The sequence below is a fragment of the Herpailurus yagouaroundi genome, unplaced genomic scaffold (assembly GCF_014898765.1).
Source record: "Herpailurus yagouaroundi ecotype Mexico unplaced genomic scaffold, PumYag 142, whole genome shotgun sequence".
In the NCBI taxonomy this organism is placed as follows: Eukaryota; Metazoa; Chordata; class Mammalia; order Carnivora; family Felidae; genus Herpailurus; species Herpailurus yagouaroundi.
The window spans coordinates 16,944,177-16,966,399 of NW_024412397.1; the positions used below are offsets into that span (position 1 = coordinate 16,944,177).

Genomic DNA, 22,223 nt, shown 5'->3' on the forward strand with positions numbered 1-22,223 from the left:
GACACAGAATCTGAAACAGGCTCCAGGCTCTGAGCTGTCAGCACAGAGCCTGACGGGGGGCTCGAACTCACATACCTGGAGATCGTGACCTGAGCCGAAGTCGGACGCTTAACCGACTGAGCCACCCAGGTGCCCCCAGAACTGGGTTTAAATCTTGGCTCTGCTGCTTACGAAGCATGACCTTCACTTTCTTTATACTTGGCTCCCCAGGTTGGGAGCGTTGTAAAAGAGTCTTCTGAAGTGGTCTCAGAAAATGGTAGACCCTCTTCTGCTAGAACACGCAGAAATACTGGATAGAATTAACTAAGAGATGTAAATCAATTCGATGGGTTTGAAAGAAATCGGGGGAGACGACAGTCACGCCCGATCGGTATGCCTGCTGGGAGGGGGTGGTCGAGAGCAGGCTATGCACAGATAGACCCTGGGCGCCAGTTAGAGGCTGAGGAGTTCGCTCGGGGCGTTGGGGAGAGTCCTTGCCCGCCTTGCCATCGTAAAGATTTGGGATTTTATTCAGGTGTGATGAGAGATCTGTAGGTCTACACCCGGCTGTCCCATGTCACAAATCTTGGGATGTTTCTGGAGGAATCAAAAGATTTGACACAGCAGCGAAGAGTTTCCCGGATGTCCAAGTGGAAGGGCCGGTGTACCAAACTGAGGAATAAAAGGATTTTAAAGACATCCCATTTTCTCGGTGGAATTCTCGACCGGGGAGACAATGAGAGATTTGATTTGGTAAAATGCAATACCAGGGCGTGAGTCCCGAATAGTTGCCACGGGTTGTAGCTGCCACCTGAAGGTCTCTCTGTGCTGCTCGATGACCCCTCCCACACGAAAGTAGAACTTGGGGGACTTCACTTTGTGAACCAAACTGTTAACATAGGCCAGATCTGCAACAGATGGCCACTTTTCTTTGGGAAATAGAAGTGGTTTTTAATCTGAAACACTGCCATGTTGTCTAAAGGAGAGCTGCGCTGGACTGGGAAAAGGGACGGAATCCCAGGCAGTGGCTTTTCCCCCGTCAGCTGAAGTGTCCAATACCCCCCTCCACTGAGGAAACGGGTTAGAAATGGAAATGGAGAGGCAGTGGGCTGAATGCATTGAGCTCCAAGCAGTGCATCTGAAAGTGGAAGTGGGCGTGCCTCGGTGGCTCAGTCGGCTGAGCGTCCGACTTCGGCTCGGGTCACGATCTCACGGTTCGTGGGTTCAAGCCCCGCGTCGGGCTCTGGGCTGACGGCTCGGAGCCTGGAGCCTGCTTCCGATTCTGTGCCTCCCGCTTTCTCCGCCCCTCCTCTGTTCACTCTCTGTCTCTGTCTCTCAAAAATAACATTAACATTATAAAAAATTTTTTAAGTGAAAGGAGCCGGTACGAATGCACGTTCTCAAGCCAGGCACTCAGTACGGTTCCTGTTTCATTCCGGACCTTTTGTCAGTCTTCCAGATTGAGACCCTTCAGGCAACATCTTTAAATAGGCCAGTAAAAGACAACCCATCTTAGAATATATAAAAGCGAGCATTTTAGGCAAAAATCCAGATCCTACCGTTCTGTGTACAATGTAGGGGACCCATTTCCCGAGAGGGCTCGTGCCCACAGATAAAATGATCAGCACAGGTTACAAAGAGTCCCCATCTCTTCGCCGTCCCACCTCCTCCTGGAGTGCTTTAATTAGAAAGATACTAACATTAAAGCCTTAGCCGTATTCCATTCCTCCCTTGACCTGAAGAAAACCATGGCCATTGAGAATCTGCTGCGTGTTAGAAAACCGTGTCAAAAGTTTTACCCAAGTCCACCAGCGAGTGTAAACAGAGCGTCCAGGGAGTGGGCTGTATGTAAGGGGGAAAGGTGGCCCCGTCACACGGGGATGATTTAACTCGCATTGTGCTCACCTTCTGGGCTCAAGCCCTGAAAGTGGTGCCACGTTTCCAAGCAGAAGAGTAACACCCCTGGGCAGGAGAAGGCTAAGGTGATGTCCCGGGTGTTCCTTCCAGTAAAGGACCCGCCCTCTCGCCCTTTAGACTCGCCTCGCCTGGGTGTTTCTGTATGGGCCCCGGTAACCACCGAGGCAGCACAGAATTCAGGCAAACCAAAAGGCAAATCCTCGCATGGTACTTAGAGTCCGATGAGATAAAATGACGGATCAAAGGATTATTTTTGCTTAATGAAGCATTTTGGGGTTTGAGTCTCACCGGACTCCGTTTTCAACAGGATGTGGTGCTCCGGGGCTGGAATTTGGAAATTCCATTGCAGGCGCGTCATCGGTCAGCTCTGATTAATCGGAACGAGACTCTCGCCCAAGCCCTGCTGCGCTCAAGGATTTCAAATTGAGAAATGGGTAGATAGCGTGAAGGATTTTTTTTTTTTTTTTTTTTTTTTTGCTTCTGGAATTAGCCTCGTGTATTAATTCAGAAAGTGGTCGGTTGCATCCGATGGTGTGCTTTAGTAATCTGAACCATCTGCCTCCCTGTATTAAGGAGTTCATCTCTTTAATCCAGCTTACCGCCCGAGTACCGCTCTTCCCTGCCATCATGCCCTTGAGCAGATGAGGCTGTGCAGAGTCCCTCGCTCTTGAACGTGTTGCCGTCGTTGAGATTTGGAGAGTTTTGTCTTTGTTTGCTTGTTCATTTGCCTTCGGGTTCTGCCTGAGTTTTGCCTTGATTTTTCTGGAGCAGAAACGATGGCTTTCTTTATGAAAACTATGATCAGCAACCAGGTAAAGAACTTAGGATTTGGTGGCGGGTCTGAAGAAAAAAAAGAAGAAGGAGGGACCTCTGATCCTGCAGCAGCTCAAGGCATGACTAGAGAGGAATATGAGGAGTACCAAAAGCAAATGATTGAGGAGAAGTGAGTACGCGGGGCTTCGTTTCCCTTTAAGAGCCTAAAGCGATGAATTCTGGCCATACCTTCTTCGGGCTTCCCGGTTTCTCTGTCTTTGCTTTTTTAGACGCCTTTTCTCATGCTGTTTGCCTCTAGCCTTAGGAAGGAATGTTCTGTTCGGGGACCGATTTCCCAGCCTCAGCGGTTACTGTGTCCTACCGGTAGGGATGGCAGTGAACAATAATAAATGAATCTATGTGTCGTTCTTAAAGCGGCTTAACGTTTGCTCTGGTCAAGGTTCGTTTTAATTAGCCTCAGCCGAAGTGCTCAGATGACGAACTGTGAGCCTGTTTCTACGGTCTTGCCCAAACTCGCCCTCCTAGCGAGTAGAAAGCTTTCAAACTGTAAGAAAGCTTTGCTCCTGGAAGAGGCACACGCAGCACAATCTTTTTTTTTAATCTTTTTTTAAACGCTAGAAAGCACAACATGGTGATTATGTCCTAAGACTTGGCTTCCCAAAGACTGTGGGTAACTTTGCGGACTGTTTATTATGAAGATTTTAAAGCTACAGAAAAGTAGAACAGAATGATGAATATCCATATAAACCTCCGAAAAAGGTCAACAGTTAACATTTTGTTATATTTGCTTATAGATGATTAGTTGGATGGATAGAACCATTTTTTAATGGTTTTGGTGTTTTTAATTTTTGAATGCTTTTAATGTTTATTTATCTTTTGAGAGACAGAGAGAGACAGAGCACAAGTGGGAGAGGGACAGAGAGAGAGGGAGACACAGAAGCCGAAGCAGGCTCCAGGCTCTGAGCTGTCAGCACAGAGCCTGACGCAAGGCTCGAATCACAGACTGTGAGATCATGACCTGAGCCGAAGTTGGGCGCTCAACCGACTGAGCCACCCCGGTGCCCCTAGACAGAACCATTTTTAAAGTAAATTGCCAACATCATGATGCTTTACCCCTAAATACTTCAGCCATGTACCTCCAGAACATGGCATTCCCCTGGCTATATAAAATAAAAATAAAAAAGTAAAAATAAAACATCAGTAACATTTTAGCTGGGCGTTACGGAATGTGAATCCCACCACCAATTTTTCACTGCTGCAGACTGGTCTTTCAGCATAATCTGTATGTAATTTTTTTAGAATTTAAGGTAGAATCCATTTAAGACCCTTAATAACAACAAAGAATTAAAGCCCGAGCTTGAAGTTAAATGCCCATTTTTTTAAAAAAGTATTTAGTAAAAGTATTTCTCAGGCGCCTGGCTGGCTCAGTCAGTTGAGCATGCAACTCTTGATCTCGGGGTCGTGAGTTCAAGCCCCCACATCGGGCATGGAGCCTATTTAAAAAAAAAAAAAAAAAGAATTTTTCATTTAATAAGAGTATCTCTTGCTGCCATCCTGGCCCTTTTGCTAACGATCCCTTACATAATAGTTGCCTAAGTCCTTTTGCTAAGATGATTATAGGTGAAAGGTTAATGACTTAGAGGAACCTGACTAACAAGGACAAAGGCCTACATTTATTTATTATTATTTTTAATGTTTATTTTTGAGAGAGAGAAAGAGAGTGTGAGCAGGGGAGGAGCAGAGAGAGAGGGAGACACAGAATCGGAAGCAGGCTCCAGGCTCCGAGCCGTCAGCACGGAACCCGATGCGGGGCTCGAACTCACGGACCGCGAGATCATGACCTGAGCCGAAGTGGGACGCTTAACTGACTGAGCCACCCAGGCGCCCCTAAAGGCCTACATTTAATGGAAACCTTGTCTACTGAATTCTTTTTTGAAAGAAATCGTAGCTTATAAACTACCTAGAATGTATTATGCTTGGCTCTGCAGTTAATTAAAGACAAAGAGGGGCGCCTGGGTGGCGCAGTCGGTTAAGCGTCCGACTTCAGCCAGGTCACGATCTCCCGGTCCGTGAGTTCGAGCCCCGCGTCGGGCTCTGGGCTGACAGCTCGGAACCTGGAGCCTGTTTCTGGTTCTGTGTCTCCCTCTCTCTCTGCCCCTCCCCCGTTCATGCTCCGTCTCTCTCTGTCCCAAAACTAAATAAACGTTGAAAAATAAATAAATAAATAAATAAAGTCAAAGAAATAATAATAAACACCACTGCCACCACGGTGTTGGCACTCAGATGAAGCTCAGACCAAAGAAAAGCATCCCTAGAGTGTAGGCTAGATTCGCCTGCGGCGGGGGGGTGGGGGGTTGGGGGGTGTGGGGGGGGTGGAGACAGACAAACGTGACACAAGGATAATGAAGAAACAGAAGTGGAACAGTCGCACCTAATGTTCTCAGCTCAAGTGAGCTAATACAAAGCAACCTGTCAGAAACTTAGACTAGACATCTGATCATGGAAATCATCATTTGAGACGTCCAAGCAACAGGCCTGGTCACAGACTCGGCATTTGTGTGTTAACTCATGTCCCGGTGTCCCTAAGTTATCTGGATAGAGAAAAAGCCAGAATGCCTGAATGGTGTGGTCAATCCCGTGGGTTGGGTTATTTGCCAACTATGTGGCTGCATGTGTGTGTGTGTGTGTGTGAATATCATCCATTTATGTAGTCGCCCAGTTTAAGAAATGGTAGCAGGCCAGTGGGACCAGCCTGCTTCGCTCTGGCAAGAGGCACGGCTTCCGGTCTGTTGCTTGAGTTTTCTTTTTTTTTTTTCTTTTTTAAAATTCTTAAATTTATTTTTGAGATAGAGAGAGGCAGAACATGAGCAGGGGAGAGGCAGAGAGAGAGGGAGGGAGACACGGAATCCGAAGCAGGCTCCAGGCTCTGAGCGGTCAGCACAGAGCCCGACGCGGGGCTCGAACTCACAGACTGTGAGATCATGACCTGAGCCGAAGTCGGACACCCAACCGACTGAGCCACCCAGGCGCCCCTGTTCCTTGAGTTTTCAATAGCTTCATCACCTAGAACGCAACAACAGTCCATTTACCCCCCGCAACCCCCCACCATCTCTCTCAATAGTAAAATGTCCCTTTACCTTTGTTGTGGTACGGTCATTTCTGTGCGACCATTTGTTACTCGAACTTTGATAGGCATCACAGAACTAAATATAAAAGCTAAAATCATAAAGCACTTAGGAGAAAAACAATACCTTTGCAACTTGAAAGTAGGCAAAGATTTCTTAGACAGGACTCTGAAAGCAATAGCCATACAATTTTTAAATGATGTAGGCTTTATCAAAATTGAAAATTCTTGTACATCAAAAGACCCCATTAAGAAAATATTTGTAGGCAAGTCACAGACAGAGAAAAATATTTGCAAAACATATCTGACAGAGGGCTGGGATCGAGAATACGTAAAGAATTTCTACAACTCAGTAATAAAAACAAAACAAAATGGGCAAAAGAACAAACACTTCACAAAGATTCACAAATGGCCAAATAGTACATTAAAAAAAAAAAAACCCACCTGATCTCACTAGTCATCATGAAAATGAAAATGAAAATCACACTAAAGTACCACGACACACACCAGAATGGCTAAAATTAAGAAGACACAATACCAAATGTTGGCCAAACTGCAAGTCCGTTCACGGGAGAATGAATAAACCAACATGACATATTCATAGGGGACAAATGCACTCAGGAATGAAAAGGAACAATCCACCGCTAAATACCACCACCTGGGTGGATCTCAAAAGTTTTTTATGCTCTGCCAAAGAAGGCATAGTATATGGCTCCATTTATAAAAAGTTCTAGAACAGGCAAAACCAATCTGTGGTGGATAAAGGACAGTGACTGGGGAGCAGGTATTCGCTGGGGATGAGAGAAATTTCTCAGGTGATAGCAATGTTTTTCATGTCTTAATAGGGGCTTGGGTTACACACAGAAACGGAACCAACAGGAGAAATATACATACGCATACACGCACAGGTATATGTGGGTACGTGAGATTGATGATCAGGATTGGCTCACGTGATGACGGAGGCTGAGAAGTCCCACCATCTGCTGTCTGCAAACTGGAGGCCTGGGAAAGTTGCTGGGAGGCCTAGGAAAGTTCCGAACTCTGATGGTGTAAGTCCTAATCAAGGGCAGGAGAAGATTGAGATCTCGGCCCAAGCAGACGGACGGAGAAGGAGAGAACTCTCCCTTCCTCTGCCTTTTCGTTTTAGTCAAGCCCTCCATGGATTGGATGCTATCCCCCCCCCCCCCCCCATGCCAAGGAGGGCCAATCTGCTTTATTCAGTCCATCAATTCGAGTGCTGATCTCTTTTGGAAACACCCTCCCAGACACCCCCAGAAACCACGTTTAATCTGGGCACCTTGTGTCTCGAGTCAAGTTGCCACATAAAATTCACCAGCAATCAAGGTCTGTGCACTTAATTGTAGACAAATTTTACTTAAAGGAAAAAAAAAAAAAAAAAACTACCAACAAATGCATAGCTGTGGTTAACAGCATTGCGTGCTGAAGTGTTTGCAGGAAAGAGTACCGACGTCTACAGCTTTGAAACGTACCAAAAAATAAAATGGGTAAATGACCGGGTAGAGACAGGGATGAGTATGTAATAAAACGTGTATAGTAAAGATGCTAACTGTAGACTATAGATGGCGAATACACGCGTTTCGCCGTAAAATGCTTTCGACTTTTCTGTACGCTTGAAAATTTTCATAGTGAAATACTGGGGAGGAAAGATCTGCTTCTGCCCAAGCCCCGGCTCGCGGATCTCTCGGGCAAGTCACTTATCCTGTTTCCCCCTCCAAAGGCAGAATATGGAAGGCTGTGTTGTCGGGTGCCCACCCTGGGCCCGACCTTTGGAGACGGGCAGTGAGCTCAGGGAGGGCCTGCGCCCAGGGCCCGGGGGTCAGTCATTTAATCGGATGGCTTCAGATCAGCCCCTCCTTCAGGCCGCCTTCTGTGTGATGGTTAAGGTGATTTCCGAACGTGAAGGGAAGAAATAGAAGCCAATTTAGCCACCTGAAAAGGAAAACAGAATTCCTTTCCGTGCAACTAATGCCTTACCCCGCCAGGCCTCACGCAACTAATGCCTTACCCCGCCAGGCCTCACACGGGCCTAACCTAGGAACCAGAATAAGGTGGGAAGCCAGCCATGAGCTCTTTCCTGGCTCCCGCTGTTGCTGCTGTGGCTGCCTGGCTGCTCTGTTCTTTCTTCTCAGTGGTCAGCTCCCCCTGGGCCACCCAGACCGGGTGGACTGGGGACAATGGTGGCCCATGGCCTCCAAGTTCACCTGTTCCAGCCACACTGCGAATGTGTCTTTCTCAGTCCCAGAGATCCCGGAGAAAAGATTTCACTCAGCTTGGGCCAATTCAATACGGTCAGAGAGCAGGGCCGGCGTATAAATCTAGCCCCTAGTGATGCCCGTCTCTGGGCAGCTGGGAGGGGAGGCAGTCACTGTGAGCTTTGGAGACATCCCCAAAGCTGGCTGCTTCTGTCGAGGTCATCCTGAGCAAGGAAGTCCATTTCAAACCAGCATAAGCCCAAGTCCAAGTAGGTGGTCCCCAGAGCATTATGGAAATCTACCCTACCTGATTTGGGGACGCCTCCTTCCAAACAGGGAAGGGAACGCTGTACAAAAATTGGGGTCCAGAAGGGGTGACAATGAAGGGAAATGGCTTTCTATAGATCCCTAAATCCCACGTGCCTCCAAGGACCCCCCAGCCCAGGATTCTGCGACGCTGTTTTTTCACTTGAAGAAGGATCATTCAGGGAGCTTGTTAAAAACATACATTCCCCTCATCTGCGCCCCCAGGGATCCTGAGGAGTCAGTGTGAGATCAGACCCAGGAAGCTGCGTTCTTAACAGGCACTCAGGTGATTCTGATGTTCGTGGTCCCAAGTCGTATCTAGAGCAGCACCTTGAGGTCAACCATACACTAGGCATAACCACTCTGACCCTCTCTGGGCTGCATCCTAAAGAGATTCCCAGAACCAAGCTGCCGTTGGGATTTAGGGGTCTGCAGTGAGTTATGACAGTAGAATGATGATAGAAAGAGAGGCAGATGTTTGGGGGCGTAGGAAGGTTTATCTCCGCGTCTGGTGGGAATGTCCGTAGCTCTGTCTATCCTTTGATGGCTTATTCTATTCTTTTACTTTTAGGATGGAAAGAGATGCCGCATTCACACAAAAAAAGGCAGAGAGGGCATGCCTCAGAGTCCATCTCAGAGAAAAGTACAGGCTCCCAAAGGTGAGACGCTCTATACACAGTAAGCATCCAATAATTTCTGAGATACTAGCACATGGAGAATGTTTGATTATCGGCAAAGGGTCACATTCATGAATACACACACACACACACATACACACATTTGTTTGTCTTCGTTGAGGTGTTTGATGTCGTGAAAGAGCATTGAACTTGGAGTTCATGAAAAGTAGATTCCAATCATCTCACCTCTATAAACTTCCATTTTGTCTCAACCAAATGGACCTAAAAGCCACAAATGCTATTTTTATGTAAATTTATGTAAAGATTATAGAACTTCTCTGTGTAAATACACAAGGAGGAAATCATCACTGGTATTTAATATCGCTGGTATTTGATAATACAAAATAATGTGTCACATGATAATGTTCTGTGGGCTGCGCGCATATCAACCCATTTAATCCTCGAACAGTCCTCTGGGGTGGTTCTATTATCACCTCCGTTTTATGGTAGAGGAAGCAGAAGCATGGAGGAGGTCAGCCCGTCCTGCCAAAGGCCACACAGGCAGGAAAGGCAGAGCCCAAGACCTTCTACCATATTCTGCCTGTATTTCAAAGGAACGGTCTGTTCCTTCTTTATGGAGGTGATGTCATCACCCCGCACTAGGCGTCTATCCATCTCGGTGCTGGCGGTGAGAACGAACACCTGTAGATTCTGGTCAAGTCCTGGTTTACGGATGGGAAGAGAATGTGTGGCCATGTTACGGCAGGCTCAGATGCACGGCTCCCATGGGTCCCCTGCGGGTCCCCCGAAAGCTGACTTCAGAAGCTACAAGCACTAATCGAAGGGGGAGAGAGAGCTTGGCTGTCCCTGCAAGGTCAGTGCTGAAGTCACCCAAGAGTTAAATTTAGCCCCAACTTGTGGGGGAGACTGGCCCCTTAGATGCCCTAGGAACCATGTTCTGCTCTCACAGAGGGAAGGAAAACTCACAGTGAGATTTAAACATTTTCACAGCAACCATCGAATTTTGAAAAGCGCGTCTTTGCTTTTTGCCTCCCTGATTCCGGCCTCATGCTTTTTTGCGTTGTGCTTGCATCTTGGAAGAGTGGGGCACTAGACACGGTCCCCGCCACTCCCATTGCCTAGTGGATTATCCAAAGCTCCAGGGACAGCACTGGCCGTCTTGAGGAGAAACGGGTTTTAAGTCCGGTGCAACCTCAGATGGCTTTTTAAAATATCTGGGCCTCAGTTTCCTCATCTGTAAAATGGAGACAATGACACCTGCTTCACAAAGTCTTTGTCTGAGCTAACATCGCGTAAAGGACCTCGTACAGCCACCTGCCTAAAGGAAAGAGCTCAACAGAGGACAGCTCTTATTTCGCTGTAATTATCTCTATGCCCAGAAGTCTTATGTCTTCCTAATAAGAGCTGGGGGTCTCAAAGACCTCGCGCAAGCACACTGATATGTGCAAACGGTGCAACACCTCGAGGTCAAGAATCTGAGCTTCTGCTTGCTTTCTCCCCACGGAGGCCTCAACGGCCTTGCTCATTTCCAGAGCCTCAGGGATGAGCACCTCACGCAAGGCTCAGCAGCATGGCCCTGAGGGTCTTCAAAGAAAAAATAATTCCCAGATGCCTGAGTCACGCTATCCCTTGGGACAAGAGCCTCTCCCAACAAAAGCTATAAAAAGAGGACAGAATTATAAGCCACGAAATGTGCACGCTCATATCCTCTCTGGAGAGAATCAGGCCCAGGGGAGCGGCAGTGACTGTATCTGCACAGGCTTCTGCTCCCTGAAACCAGCTGGGGGTGGGATGCGGGAGCGAGAAGAAGTCAAGAAATTGTCAACAGTGGAGCCCAGGATCTTTCATTGCGTGGTTTACCAAGGCTTATATACCCCCCTTTCCCATAGCTGCTTCAAATGTATAATGCGTGTGAGGCCCCACCTGATTTTTTTTTTCTTCGACCCCGAGAAAGACCTTTGAGCTCACCTAAGAATCTAATGTCACTGTCTCTTTTTAGACATGAGGGAACTGCGGCCCCCGGGGGGGTCAGGTTGCTTGGCAAAAACCCACAGCTACTGACCGACGGAACCGGCCTCTCAGCCACGAAAAAGCGTGCCTTACGAAAGGGTTTGAGCACAGCTCCCTCTGGCCCCCCCAAGGTCTCTGCGATCGCTACTCTCAGCGTTCGAGGTGTCCCCAAAGTTTAAGCGCAGTTTTGTGGCTTAAACCTGCGTGAAGGCTTTGGGGGCGGCCTGTACTGCTCAGGAGTTCAGTGAATCCCACCCAAAGCTCGGCAGACACCCGGCCTCTCCCCCTCCTGGGTCGTCTGATGGCTTCACCCGGGACCTGGGAGCCGCTACTAAATTCCAAGTACAATCCAAAGAAATAGATGAGGATATCCCTTGAAAGCGTTCCACACTTACTCTTTCCCTGCAGTTTGCTTTCAGATGGGGGCCGCCTCCCTGGGCCTCTTTGATATTATGGCTGCATTTTGTGAAAATGGACTGATGCTGCACAACGTTGTGAGGATAGACCTGTGGCGTGAAAAAAATGCTAAAAATACCAGCAGGGCAATTGCCTGCTTTTCGCACAGCACGTGGAAACTCCAACCCAATTACACTGCCCATAAAACAGTAATCAATAGAAAATGTATCCTACGACCCCGCCACTCTCCTCTTCTGCTTTGTCCCGTTGTCGCCAGGTGTGACAAACGCCCCCACGTCGATGCGGCACCTTACCCCGTGAAGTCCAGCCCCACCCTTGGACACCCCCTCCGTCTCCTGTGGCTGTTACAGGTCACACGTTCCCCTCGCACCCGCCCCATCCGGGCTCGGGGCGCAGCGGGGCCTTCCGGACCCGATCCCCTGCCCGGGGTTAGAAGGATGCGCTGGGGGACAGACGCGTTTGCCAGGCTGAGATCAGCCCCTGGCCGGCAGCTTCCTGTCCGTGCAGAGCGGCCAATCCTATGGTGACAGGAGCCGGGCCCCGCGCGCCCCCTGGTGTCCCTAACGCAGCGCGCACGCGCGCCGCCGCAGGGAACGGCCCCGCCGCTCTGATCAGTTCTTCCGCGCGGTCTGTGGGTTGTAGCAGGGACTCTGGCGGTGGGGGACAGAAATAAATGTATGGACGTGAACTTTTTTTTGGGGGGGGGGAGTCTATTCGGTTGCTGCTAAGGACCAGATTGTGCATTGTATTGTGAAGCGGTTGCTGTGCTGGCGCCCCTGGAAGGGCCTGGTGGGCTCTCCAAGGAGCAGCTGTCACAAAACAGGAGGTGGCAAGCGCCCGTGAGGGGCCCCGTGTGGGGACAGGCTGGGAGGGGAGTGTCCGAGCAGCGGGATCCTCCCGTGGTGCGCCAGGACGGAGAGCCAGAAGACAAACTGGTGTTAGCCGTCTCCGCGGTCAGCAGGATGGAGAGGGATTTTGAAATGCCAGTGACTGAGGGCGAGGAGAAGGAATTGGAATATTCAGCCCTGACGTCGGGGAAATGACCACTGTGGGGGGCAGTCCTTCCCTGGGCCTTGAAAGCCGCGCTTGGATTCTCCTACCGGACCAGGCCAACTTATCTGGAGGGGCCCGGGCTGCTCCATATTTGGAGCTGGATGTAACTCTTAGGTGTTCCTTGATTGTGCAGAAGGACTCCCGGAACCTTTAGAATGCCACCCCAAAACCATAATGGGGCTTGAAGTTTCAGGTCTTTATCTCCTGGATGTTCCCATGAGGAGCAAGGAGGCTCTGGAACCTCCGGCAGTGCCCCCGGGCATCGCTGTGATTGGGAAAGCTCCAGGCCACGGCAGTGTGTCCAGTGACCCAGGGAAAGGAATGAGGGGCCGGTGGCCAGCGCCACACCCTTGGAGCCGCAGGGGAGGCCCGGCCAGGAGCTGCCAGGCTAGAGACGGGGCAACAGACCCCCTAATCGTTATGTACATCCTCTTCGCGGGGCTTGGCATCTTGATTACTTCACTTAACTAATTACTTATCCGAGCACTGAATTAAAACCAGCCATCCTGCTGTGTGTGTGTGTGTGTGTACATATATATCATTCAGCTCTAAAAAATGGAAATCTTTCCATTTACAACCACATAGATAGGCCTGGAGGGTGTTATCCTAAGTGAAATAAGTCAGACAAAGACAGTACTGTATGATCTCACTTGTATGTGGAATCTTTTAAAAAAAGAACTCGAGGGCGCCTGAGTGACTCAGTCAGGTCATGATCTCGCAGTTCATGAGTTCGAGCCCCGCGTCGGGCTCTGTGCTGACAGCTGGGAGCCTGGAGCCTGCTTCCGATTCTGTGTCTCCCTCTCTGTCTGCCCCTCCCCTGCTTGCACTATCTCTCTCTGCCTCTCTGAAAAATGAACAAACATTAAAAATTTTTTTAAATAAAACTAAAAAAAAAAAAAAAAAACACATACAGAGAAGAGATTGGTGGTTGCCAGAGGTGGGCGGAGGTGGGGGTGGGGTGAAATGGGTGAGGGTGGTCAAAGGGTACAAACTTCCCAGTTATAAGTCCTGGGGATGGGGGGCGCCTGGGTGGCGCAGTCGGTTAAGCGTCCGACTTCAGCCAGGTCATGATCTCGCGGTCCTTGAGTTCGAGCCCCGCGTCAGGCTCTGGGCTGATGGCTCGAAGCCTGGAGCCTGTTTCCGATTCTGTGTCTCCCTCTCTCTCTGCCCCTCCCCCGTTCATGCTCTGTCTCTCTCTGTCCCAAAAATAAATAAACGTTGAAAAAAAAAATTAAAAAAAAAAAATAGTAAGTCCTGGGGATGGAAGGCAGGGCATGGCGACTGTAAAAAAAGGTCATCAAAAGACATTGGTAAGGACAAATCCTACCAATTGTAGGATTTTACTCATTGTTGTTAACAATCAGCCATAACCTCCGGGTGTGGGACACCTCCCGCCTGTCCAAGCTCTCCTTCTGGAGCAGGTGTGGGCTCCTGGACCGCCCCTGGTACTCGGCTCCTTGACCCCAGTGTCTGAGTGGTATTTCTATTTTCATTAAACTTATTTTTCACATATCTGAAAAAGCCCATGTCACTGCATAATCATAAAGCTCATTTAAATCAAGGGACTTGCCCAAGGTCACACCTCTTACTGTGCCACACAGACCTCCAGCCTCCTGATTCTTCTACCCAGTGCTCTCTGTGTCCCATGCTCCCTCCACCGTCTCGAAACCGTATCTCCGCCCGGGAGGGTGGCCTTGAGAACGAACACAACCGTCCAACAAGAAAGCAGTGCTGGGCAGAAAGCAAGAGGCACCAGGACCTTCCTGAGCTCCTAATAACAACCTTTCCCTCCCCTCGAGGTGCAGACTGCTAAGCCCCGTGTTGTCTTATAAAGTCCATATTGGGTAAGCAGCCATTCTAATGGTATTAGCGGTCCACGGGGAGCTGGATACATTCACTAGGTCTTCCAGCTAACGAGGGATGCCCCCTGGGTGCCTCATTCACAATTCCCCAGGGTCACCGGCACAGGAGTCACACAGCCAGCAGGAGGCGGTTCTGGGCCCTTCCCCTCACCAAGGCCCAACGGAGAGCAGATTTGAGGAAAATGTCTTCCCGGGAGCTGTCAGATCTAATGAGGATAACTATGTCACATTTTGGAATTAGAACCGTATTTTCTAAAGCAACTATTTGGCTGGCGTTTCCCGTGAAAGAGTTTCACTGATTGCTGACTGGTGGGGGGAGGAAATGTGGACTGGGAAAAGGAGGAATGTGGGCCCAGCCCCCCAGGGCACAGTAAAAAGCCTCCTCTCCCAGCTCATCGGTCACTGCTAATGACAATGCTATTTATTGCGCCCGGGTCTTGGGACGACCCCTTTTATTATTATTACTTTTTTAATGTTTATTTATTTCTCAGAGAGAGGGACAGAGAGTGAGTGGGACAGGGGGCAGAGAGAGAGAGGGAGGCACAGGATCCAAAGCAGGCTCCAGGCTCCGAGCTGTCAGCACAGAGCCCGACGTGGGGCTCGATCTCATGAGATGTGAGATCGTGACCTGAGCCGAAGTCGGACGCTTAACCCACTGAGCCACCCCGGCGCCCTGGACGATGATTGCAGGAATCACAGAAGCAAATAAGTGCAGTGATCAAACTGCAGGAATCCGAGGTATTCATAAGAAACTGCCCACATGTGCACTCTGTGGACACGTCCTCCGGCTTTCAAATCACAGGTACCCCGAGGACTCCTGGCGCCCACAGGAATCCATGATGCTCACGTTAGGTTTGGGTCTCGCTTGGCTGATCACCCCCTGTCCTGTATCTTCGGGGGTGTCCTTTTTCCATCTCTGTTGTCTCTCCTTTAGAAAGAAGGGCAAATCTCTCCCAAGGAAAACAAGCAGCTAGCACCTGCTGAGCAAACAGTCCTTTCTAGGTACCTTCCCCGAGTCACTGGTTCCCACAGCTCCGCTGAAACCTTCCTCCTTCGGATGCTGGGTAGCCTGTCTGGACGCAGCAGGCGGCTCTACTGTTTTCTCGGGACACCTCTGTGTTTCTCTTCCCTTCCTGCCGCCTCGGCCAGCGCTTCCTCCGGAAGCCCTCTCTCTCCTCAGCTTCCAGGCCTTGCGCTGCAACTGTTTCTCCTGTGTCTTCTTCGTGGCTTAGCCTTCCCCTGTCTGCCGCCCACCCCCCACCCCGGTTTTGGAAGATTCCAGGTCTGCTCTTTTTCCCACTGAATCAGCACACTCTGGCCAGGGGACGGCGTCTTGCTGTGGCCTTCAGCTACCAGCTGTCTGTGTGGGACAACTCTCAAAGCCATTCCTGCAGCCTACCTCGTCTCTATATTTCACTGCTGCGTCTGGCCGTGGCTCATATCCAGAACAGACCAGCCAGCTCTCCCCCAGAGCTGCTCCTCCTGGAGGCCCCATCTCCACCGACGCCCCCCTCGCCACCCCCCGCCCCCCACTTCCAGCCAATTCCCCAGGTTCAGCTCATCCCCAAGGGCAGGCCTCGTCCTTTCTTTTCTTCTTTCTTTTTATTTTGAGACAGTCAGAGAGACAGCATAAGTGGGAGAGGGGCAGAGAGAGAGAGAGAGAGGGAGACAGAGAATCCCAAGCAGGCTCCACTCTGTCAGCACTGAGCCCGATGCGAGGCTCAAACCCACCAACCGTGAGACCACGACCTGAGCCAAAACCAAGAGTCGGACGCTCAACCGACTGAACCACCCAGGTGCCCCAGCATTTCTCACCTCTCTTACTACAACAGCTCACCAGTGGCTCTTCCCCTCAAAATGGCAGAGTGAGGTTTCCAAGATGCAGATCTGACCCTGTTTCTCCCCTGGTTAAAAAAAAAAAAAAGCCTTATCCTAACTTCCGAGAATCAAGTCCCAATCCCTTGCTCTGTAGGCCATTAAGTGGCTCCTGTCTTTCCGGTCTCGTCTCTTGCAACTCCCTGTTCGGACTGGACTTTCCTCCTGCTTTGCTCCCTCCACTCTGCTCTCCGAGACCCCTTTCCTTCCCGTGTAAGACTTTGGTCTTAGTGCCACTTCTTCTAGAAACTTCTGTGACCCTCTTCTCCCCACTGCCCTTCCTGTCGCGCTCCCATCATCCCCGAGTGCACGTCTCTTACGTGATCTTACCACCCTGGGTAGTCTCCCCTGCTGGACTGTGTGCCCTTTAACAAAGGGGCTGAGCTGTTCATCTCTGTCTGCAGCGCCTCGCACGGTGCCTGCCGTGTAGAAATTGTGCACGCGTGCGCGTGCACACACACCTACACACATGAAATGTTTGCCGAATGTCGGATGTTATTGGGAACAGGGGGAAAAAAAATACAGAGATCCAAGTATCGAAAACAGCAGAAAGAATTTATCTGCTGTAAGAGTTACATTAAAAATAAATCTTCCTGAAAAGAACAAGTCTGGGTTAGACATTCTAACTGTATAAAGTACAAAGTCTGTGTTATAATTCAAATGCCACACGTCTGCAAAGAGAGGAAGTAACGCGTTTGAAAGAAAGCCACACGATGCTTTCTAAAAACAAACGTGCCCTTCTCCCTAGCCAATTCAAAATGTATATGTAAGTCAAGCCAAATTAATAAGAGAAAACAGTTCCACAATGAACCCTAATCCTATTAACGGAATTGTCAATCTAGGTTAGTCATTGAAAAATAATGTTGTGCCCCCTGCTGAGCTATATGATTTGGTTACACCTGGTGTTGGTCTGCTCTATTCAGGGCATCATTCATTTTGAATAAAGGTGAAGATAGGAGAAAATCTATCGGTGGAGTTGTCTTTAGACTAATGTCACGTTGGAGGCTCCCTTGGAACGGAATTTAAAATTTGCCTCTTAAAAAAAGAGAGGATTCTGTGGACCTTCCTTTGTCCGCCTCCTCCAGATCCGGAGCCCTTGGGCTGCCCAGCAGGGTCTGAGACACGGAAACCGCCCCCCCCCTCCCCAGCAGCTGTTTCTGGGGGCGGGGCTGGAGGCCATCGAGGCCGGCCAGGGGCCCTCCCTTCCTTCTCCTCCCCATCCTGTCCCAGCTCAGTTTGCTCCGTCTACTCGTGCCCTTGAAAGAGCCATGGACTGAATGTCCTGCGGGGACATGGGGAAGGCGAGAAAGAGCCAGGGGACATGGGTACAGCGGCAATGTGGGACACCCCACTCTGCCATGCCGGCATTCTCCGGTGATCCTGACAGCCCCCACCCCTGTAAGGGAGGTAGATATTATTTCCCCTTCACGGATGGGAGCCCTGGTGGGGAGGGCGATGGGCGGAGAGGAAGAGGGGTTTCCCAAGGTCACACCGCCTGTAAATGGCGAAGCAAGATAAGACACCAGGCCGATGTGACCCCACCGGCCACAGCAGTGCAGGCTGCTAACCCCTAACCAGCTGAATGACATTTCTGCAAGTTTCTTTATCCCTCCGGACCTCAGTTTCCTCCTCTGTAAAATGAGAGGCTTGGATGGTGACCTTTAGGAGCTCCTTGAGCCCCTCGGCAATGCCTTTGTAAGGGATAGAAGTGGAAGATGCACACAGCTGGTGTCTAGAAATTCCCATTCCGTATGGGTCCTATATGTGTGCACACTTTCGACCGAAGAAGTCAGATCCACACCCTCTGTGCAAGTGGCTGAGGAGGGAAGACGTTGGTGCAACGGACGTAGCAGCTAGCAAACCCCAGACAAGATCCCCCACGCTGCTCAGATACGAGAATCACCCGGTAAACGTTTTAAAAATGATATCGCCTAGAAGTACCTGGGTGGCTCGGTCAGTTAAACATCTGACTTCAGCTCAGGTCATGATCTCTCGGTTCGTGGGTTCCAGCCCCGCGTCGGGCTCTGTGCTGACAGCTCGGAGCCTGGAGCCTGCTTCCGAGCCTGCCTTTGTGTCTTCCTCTCTCTCTGCCCCTCCCCCACTCGCGCTCTGTCTCTCAAAAATAAGCATTTAAAAAAATTATTTAACAAATGATATCGTCAAAGCCCCTGCCAGGGACCATTGGAGCCAATCCTCTGGGGGTGGGTGCTAGCCATTTTTCTAGGCGTCACACGGGATTCAGCGGCCCAGGGAGGGTTGAGAACCACTGTTCTAAGGGATAGAACATACACTTGGCTCTGACCTTCAGCGGCAAATGCTCAGAACAAGGATGAGTGAGTGGGTCTGCTAGAGTCTGGCCGCCCGGGCCTCACGCCTCCCTCCCTCCTGGTCCGGCCCGAATACCCCTTTACCTTTGGCAAAGCAGGCCATGCTCACTTTAATTTTCCATGGAGGTGTTTGTGGACCGGCTGTGCTCTTTAATCTATACCCCGCTCCCCCAGGGTTTCAGGTTCCAGCAGGACAGGAACGAGGGGTGGCTGTCTCCTTGCCTAGAAGCCAGTACAGCCCCTCTACTCATACCTAGGCCAGTAAGAGGAGGTTTGTAAAGACTGGCAGCCAGTGGTCCTCACAGAGATGGAAACATCTAGTGTTAGATCAACTCGACAAAGAAATCCATTAATCTTAGCTGTTTGGAATTGTGTAGACCAAAGAGAAAGAAACAAAACGAAACCAAAATAAAATCTGGCTAGAATCAAACAAACAGGTATTTGCTATATATCCAGGTTTGATTGACTAGATTATTTTTTAATGTTTATTTATTTTGAGAGAGAGAGAGAGAGAGAGAGAGAGAGAAAGTGAGTGGAGGAGGGGCAGAGAGAATGAATCCCAGGCAGGCTCCACACGGCCAGCACACAGCTGGACGTGGGGCTCGAACTCACAAACCGTGAGATCATGACGGGAGTCAAAAATCAAGAGTCAGACCCTTAACCAACTGGGCCACCCAGGAGCCCCCTGATTGCCTAGATTGGAAAAATGTGGTGAACGCTCAGCTTTTTGACGATTAACTGTTGAAGATACGATGGTTTGTCAACGTATCTCCAGTTTGGTACAAGGTGAAGGCCAGTTTGTCAAAATCTAGGGCGCAGCGTGAATCCAGGGTGGTGCTGAGCCTTCAGGGAAAGGTCAGAAATCAGTCACAGGGTGTGGGGCTATTTAAATAATGGGGCATTCAGCACTGGCAATTAAGATTATAAATCTGGTTAAAAACCAAGAGATTAAAAACTGCTTCTGGCCAGCCGGCACAAAAATAATTAGCTTTTAACTGCATTAAACGATATCCCAAATTGATAAGATTTCTAGAAATGAGAAGACCTCTGAGACAGAACCTCTGGGAGTAAAGTGTAGCTTGTCTGGCCCCTAACGGTCGGCTGGTTCACTCACTCACTCGCTCGCTCACTCGTTCACACCGTGGTTCTCAGGCTCAGACTCCTTCCCTGCCTGGAGCTGATTCATCCCGTCTATAACTTGCATCTGGGGGTGTGCGGAGGCATTACTGTCTTTCCTTGATGTGTCAAAATATCCCTGGTCTCCCCAGGCTGATTTGTCAGTGGGCAGCAGAAAGTCTATGCAAGCCGTTCGTTGCTTGGATTACAGACAAGGCCCCGTCATCAGGGAGGTTCATTAGGCCAGGAGACAAGGCCGCACAGGGGCCGCCGTATAAATTTCATTTATTCTTCTTAATGGCTTGCTCTGGCCCGGATCTTTCTCTCCAGGGCCGATACTCTCCCCACTCTGCGTCACCGTCCGTGCCTTCTTTATCGTGGAGACCCTTTCAGCAGGGATTGTGAGAGCAAACTGTCCTTTTTCTCAAAATTATTGATAACCACAGCCACCCTCGTCCAGGGCTTTGAAGCTTAGGGGACCGTGTCACGGCACGTCTCCTTCGATCTGCTCAGTAATCCTCTAGGGCCCTTCCCCCCGGGCATCGGAAGCGGTAAGGTGACTTGTGAAAGGTCATGGGGCCGGCAAGTGACAAAGCAGGAACTCGAAGCCAGGTCTTTCACTGCCATAGGTGGCCGCGGTGGGGGGAATCGTGTCATTCCGCCACAGGAGACCCCTTTTCACACACAGGACCCTCGCCCTTGGCCTGTCCTAGGTCTGGGGCCAGCTCACGTGGTTAGGACCCAGCACTAATGAGGCCGGGGCCCAGGCTTGGTTCCCAAGGGCTTCGTTTTGTCCTCTAGCCCCTGCCGGCCCCACCTGGTTGTCCTACCCTTAGTCGATTACCCAAGGAGATCAATCCCAGTGCTGGAATCGTCACCTGAAGCAACCGTGCTGCTGATAGACGGTCAATAGCATTGTCCTTCTAGAAGGATGGTGACGATAGCCGTTGATGACACCGAATACTCCCTTTAGACTGGACAATCGGAGCCACCCGCCTTGGGCGCCATGCTTTAGAGGGCTCCCCTCTGTCCCTTGGACTTTATTCTTTCACATGGGGTGAAAAGTCTCTAGGGCCAAAGAGACAGGCCCGCCCAGAGCCCACGGCCCTCTTTTAGACCACACTCGGGCTGCCCGGGACCCCGAATTTCCGGCCTAAATGTATTCTGGATCCTCTCAGGCCCCTTCACCAGGTCTGTGCCCCGGAGAGTGCAGTGAGCTCCTGGGTCCTGCTGAGCCTGATGAGGAGGGCAGGAGGTCCAGTACTGGGAACCTGATGGCACAAGGTTCCCAGGGAGGGACGGAGCCAGGGATGGGGGGAACGGAGGGCTGGTCGTGAGCCTGGAACCTCTTTCAGTGCTCATCCGCCGGCTCCCACAAACATTCCCATGGGTCTGGCAAAGGGTGAGAAGCCTGGCAGCTTTCTCCCAGAACGGAAGACATTGTGCAGAAAGGGAAACAAATAGGCCCCGCCTTCCAGGAACGTGACTGTGGAACGAGGGGGGGGGGGTGCATTTCTAGGCCAGAGGGAAGGTGCGAAGAGAGCAAGGGCTCTGATAAGGCTGACCGCCATAGGCAGGAGTCACGGTTATCCGATGCGAATCTGCAGCCCACCCCTGGGAGTTATCCTGTTTATGAATAGCCACCCCCGGTTGACTGCTTAATAATTCAGATGTCATCTAATTAATCCTCTACAATTCTAAGGCAAATAATAGAATCCCAATTTACAGATAAGAAAGTAAAGCTCAGAGAGGTTGTGTAAGGTGCCAAAGGTCACACAGCCTATAAGTGGTGGTGGTAACCCTCACGCTCAGGCAATCTGATTCTCAAGCCAACAGTGGACCTCCCGGCACACTGGCCCAAAGGAGTGGAAAGGCAAGTCAGCAGCTATGAAAATAGAGCTCTTTACGGCAAGGCAGACCTGTGCGTTTAAGGATTGTTAACGCTGTTGTAGTCCCTGACCACAGGCTCCTTGAATCATTCCATAAACATTTACTGTCTGTGTCTACATGCCAGACACTCTGCTAGGTTCTGAGACGTGTAGATGAGTGAGTCACAGTCCTATCTTCAAGGGAAGGAGAGTTCTTAAACTTAAGCAATGCACCAGAGTCACCGGGAGGGCAATTGCTAAGTTGAAGATTGCTGGGCCAGCCCCCACAGCAGGTCTGGGTGAGGCTTGAGATGTGCATTTCTTTCTTTCTTTTTTTCAATGGTTATTTATTTTTGAGAGAGAGAGAGAGAGAGAGCGAGCAAGTTTGGGAGGTGCAGAGACAGGGGGACAGAGGATCCAAAGTGGGCTCTGTGCTGACAGCAGAGAGCCCAACGCGGGGCTCGAACTCACGCACCGCGAGATCATGAGCCGAAGTCGGATGCTTAACCGACTGAGCCACCCAGGCGCCCCAGGGGATGTACATTTCTAACAAGGTCCCGGGAGCCGCCGAGGCTGCTGGCCTGGAGACCCCACTTTGAGAAACGCTTTGGTAGAAGGTGCCAATCAAGAGCCCCTCTGTGAGTTGTGAGGCAAAGTCGAACGCCACTGCTCGGCCTGCCCCAGGCAAGAGGAATGAAGAGAGAATAAACCTGAAAGTCCTCCCCGAAGGAAAATCTGTTCCAA

General features: G+C 50.3%; 1 protein-coding gene across 1 annotated transcript in view; it reads left to right on the plus strand.

Moving 5' to 3' along the window:
• Positions 1-2,400: 2,400 nt before the first annotated feature.
• CPLX4 (complexin 4) overlaps positions 2,401-22,223 on the plus strand; it is a 23,266-nt gene continuing 3,443 nt past the window's right edge. The window contains exons 1-2 of the mRNA XM_040478670.1: positions 2,401-2,839; positions 8,885-8,972. Coding sequence (XP_040334604.1) covers positions 2,673-2,839; positions 8,885-8,972 — 255 coding nt within the window. The 5' untranslated portion in view covers positions 2,401-2,672. The remainder of the gene's footprint in view (positions 2,840-8,884; positions 8,973-22,223) is intronic.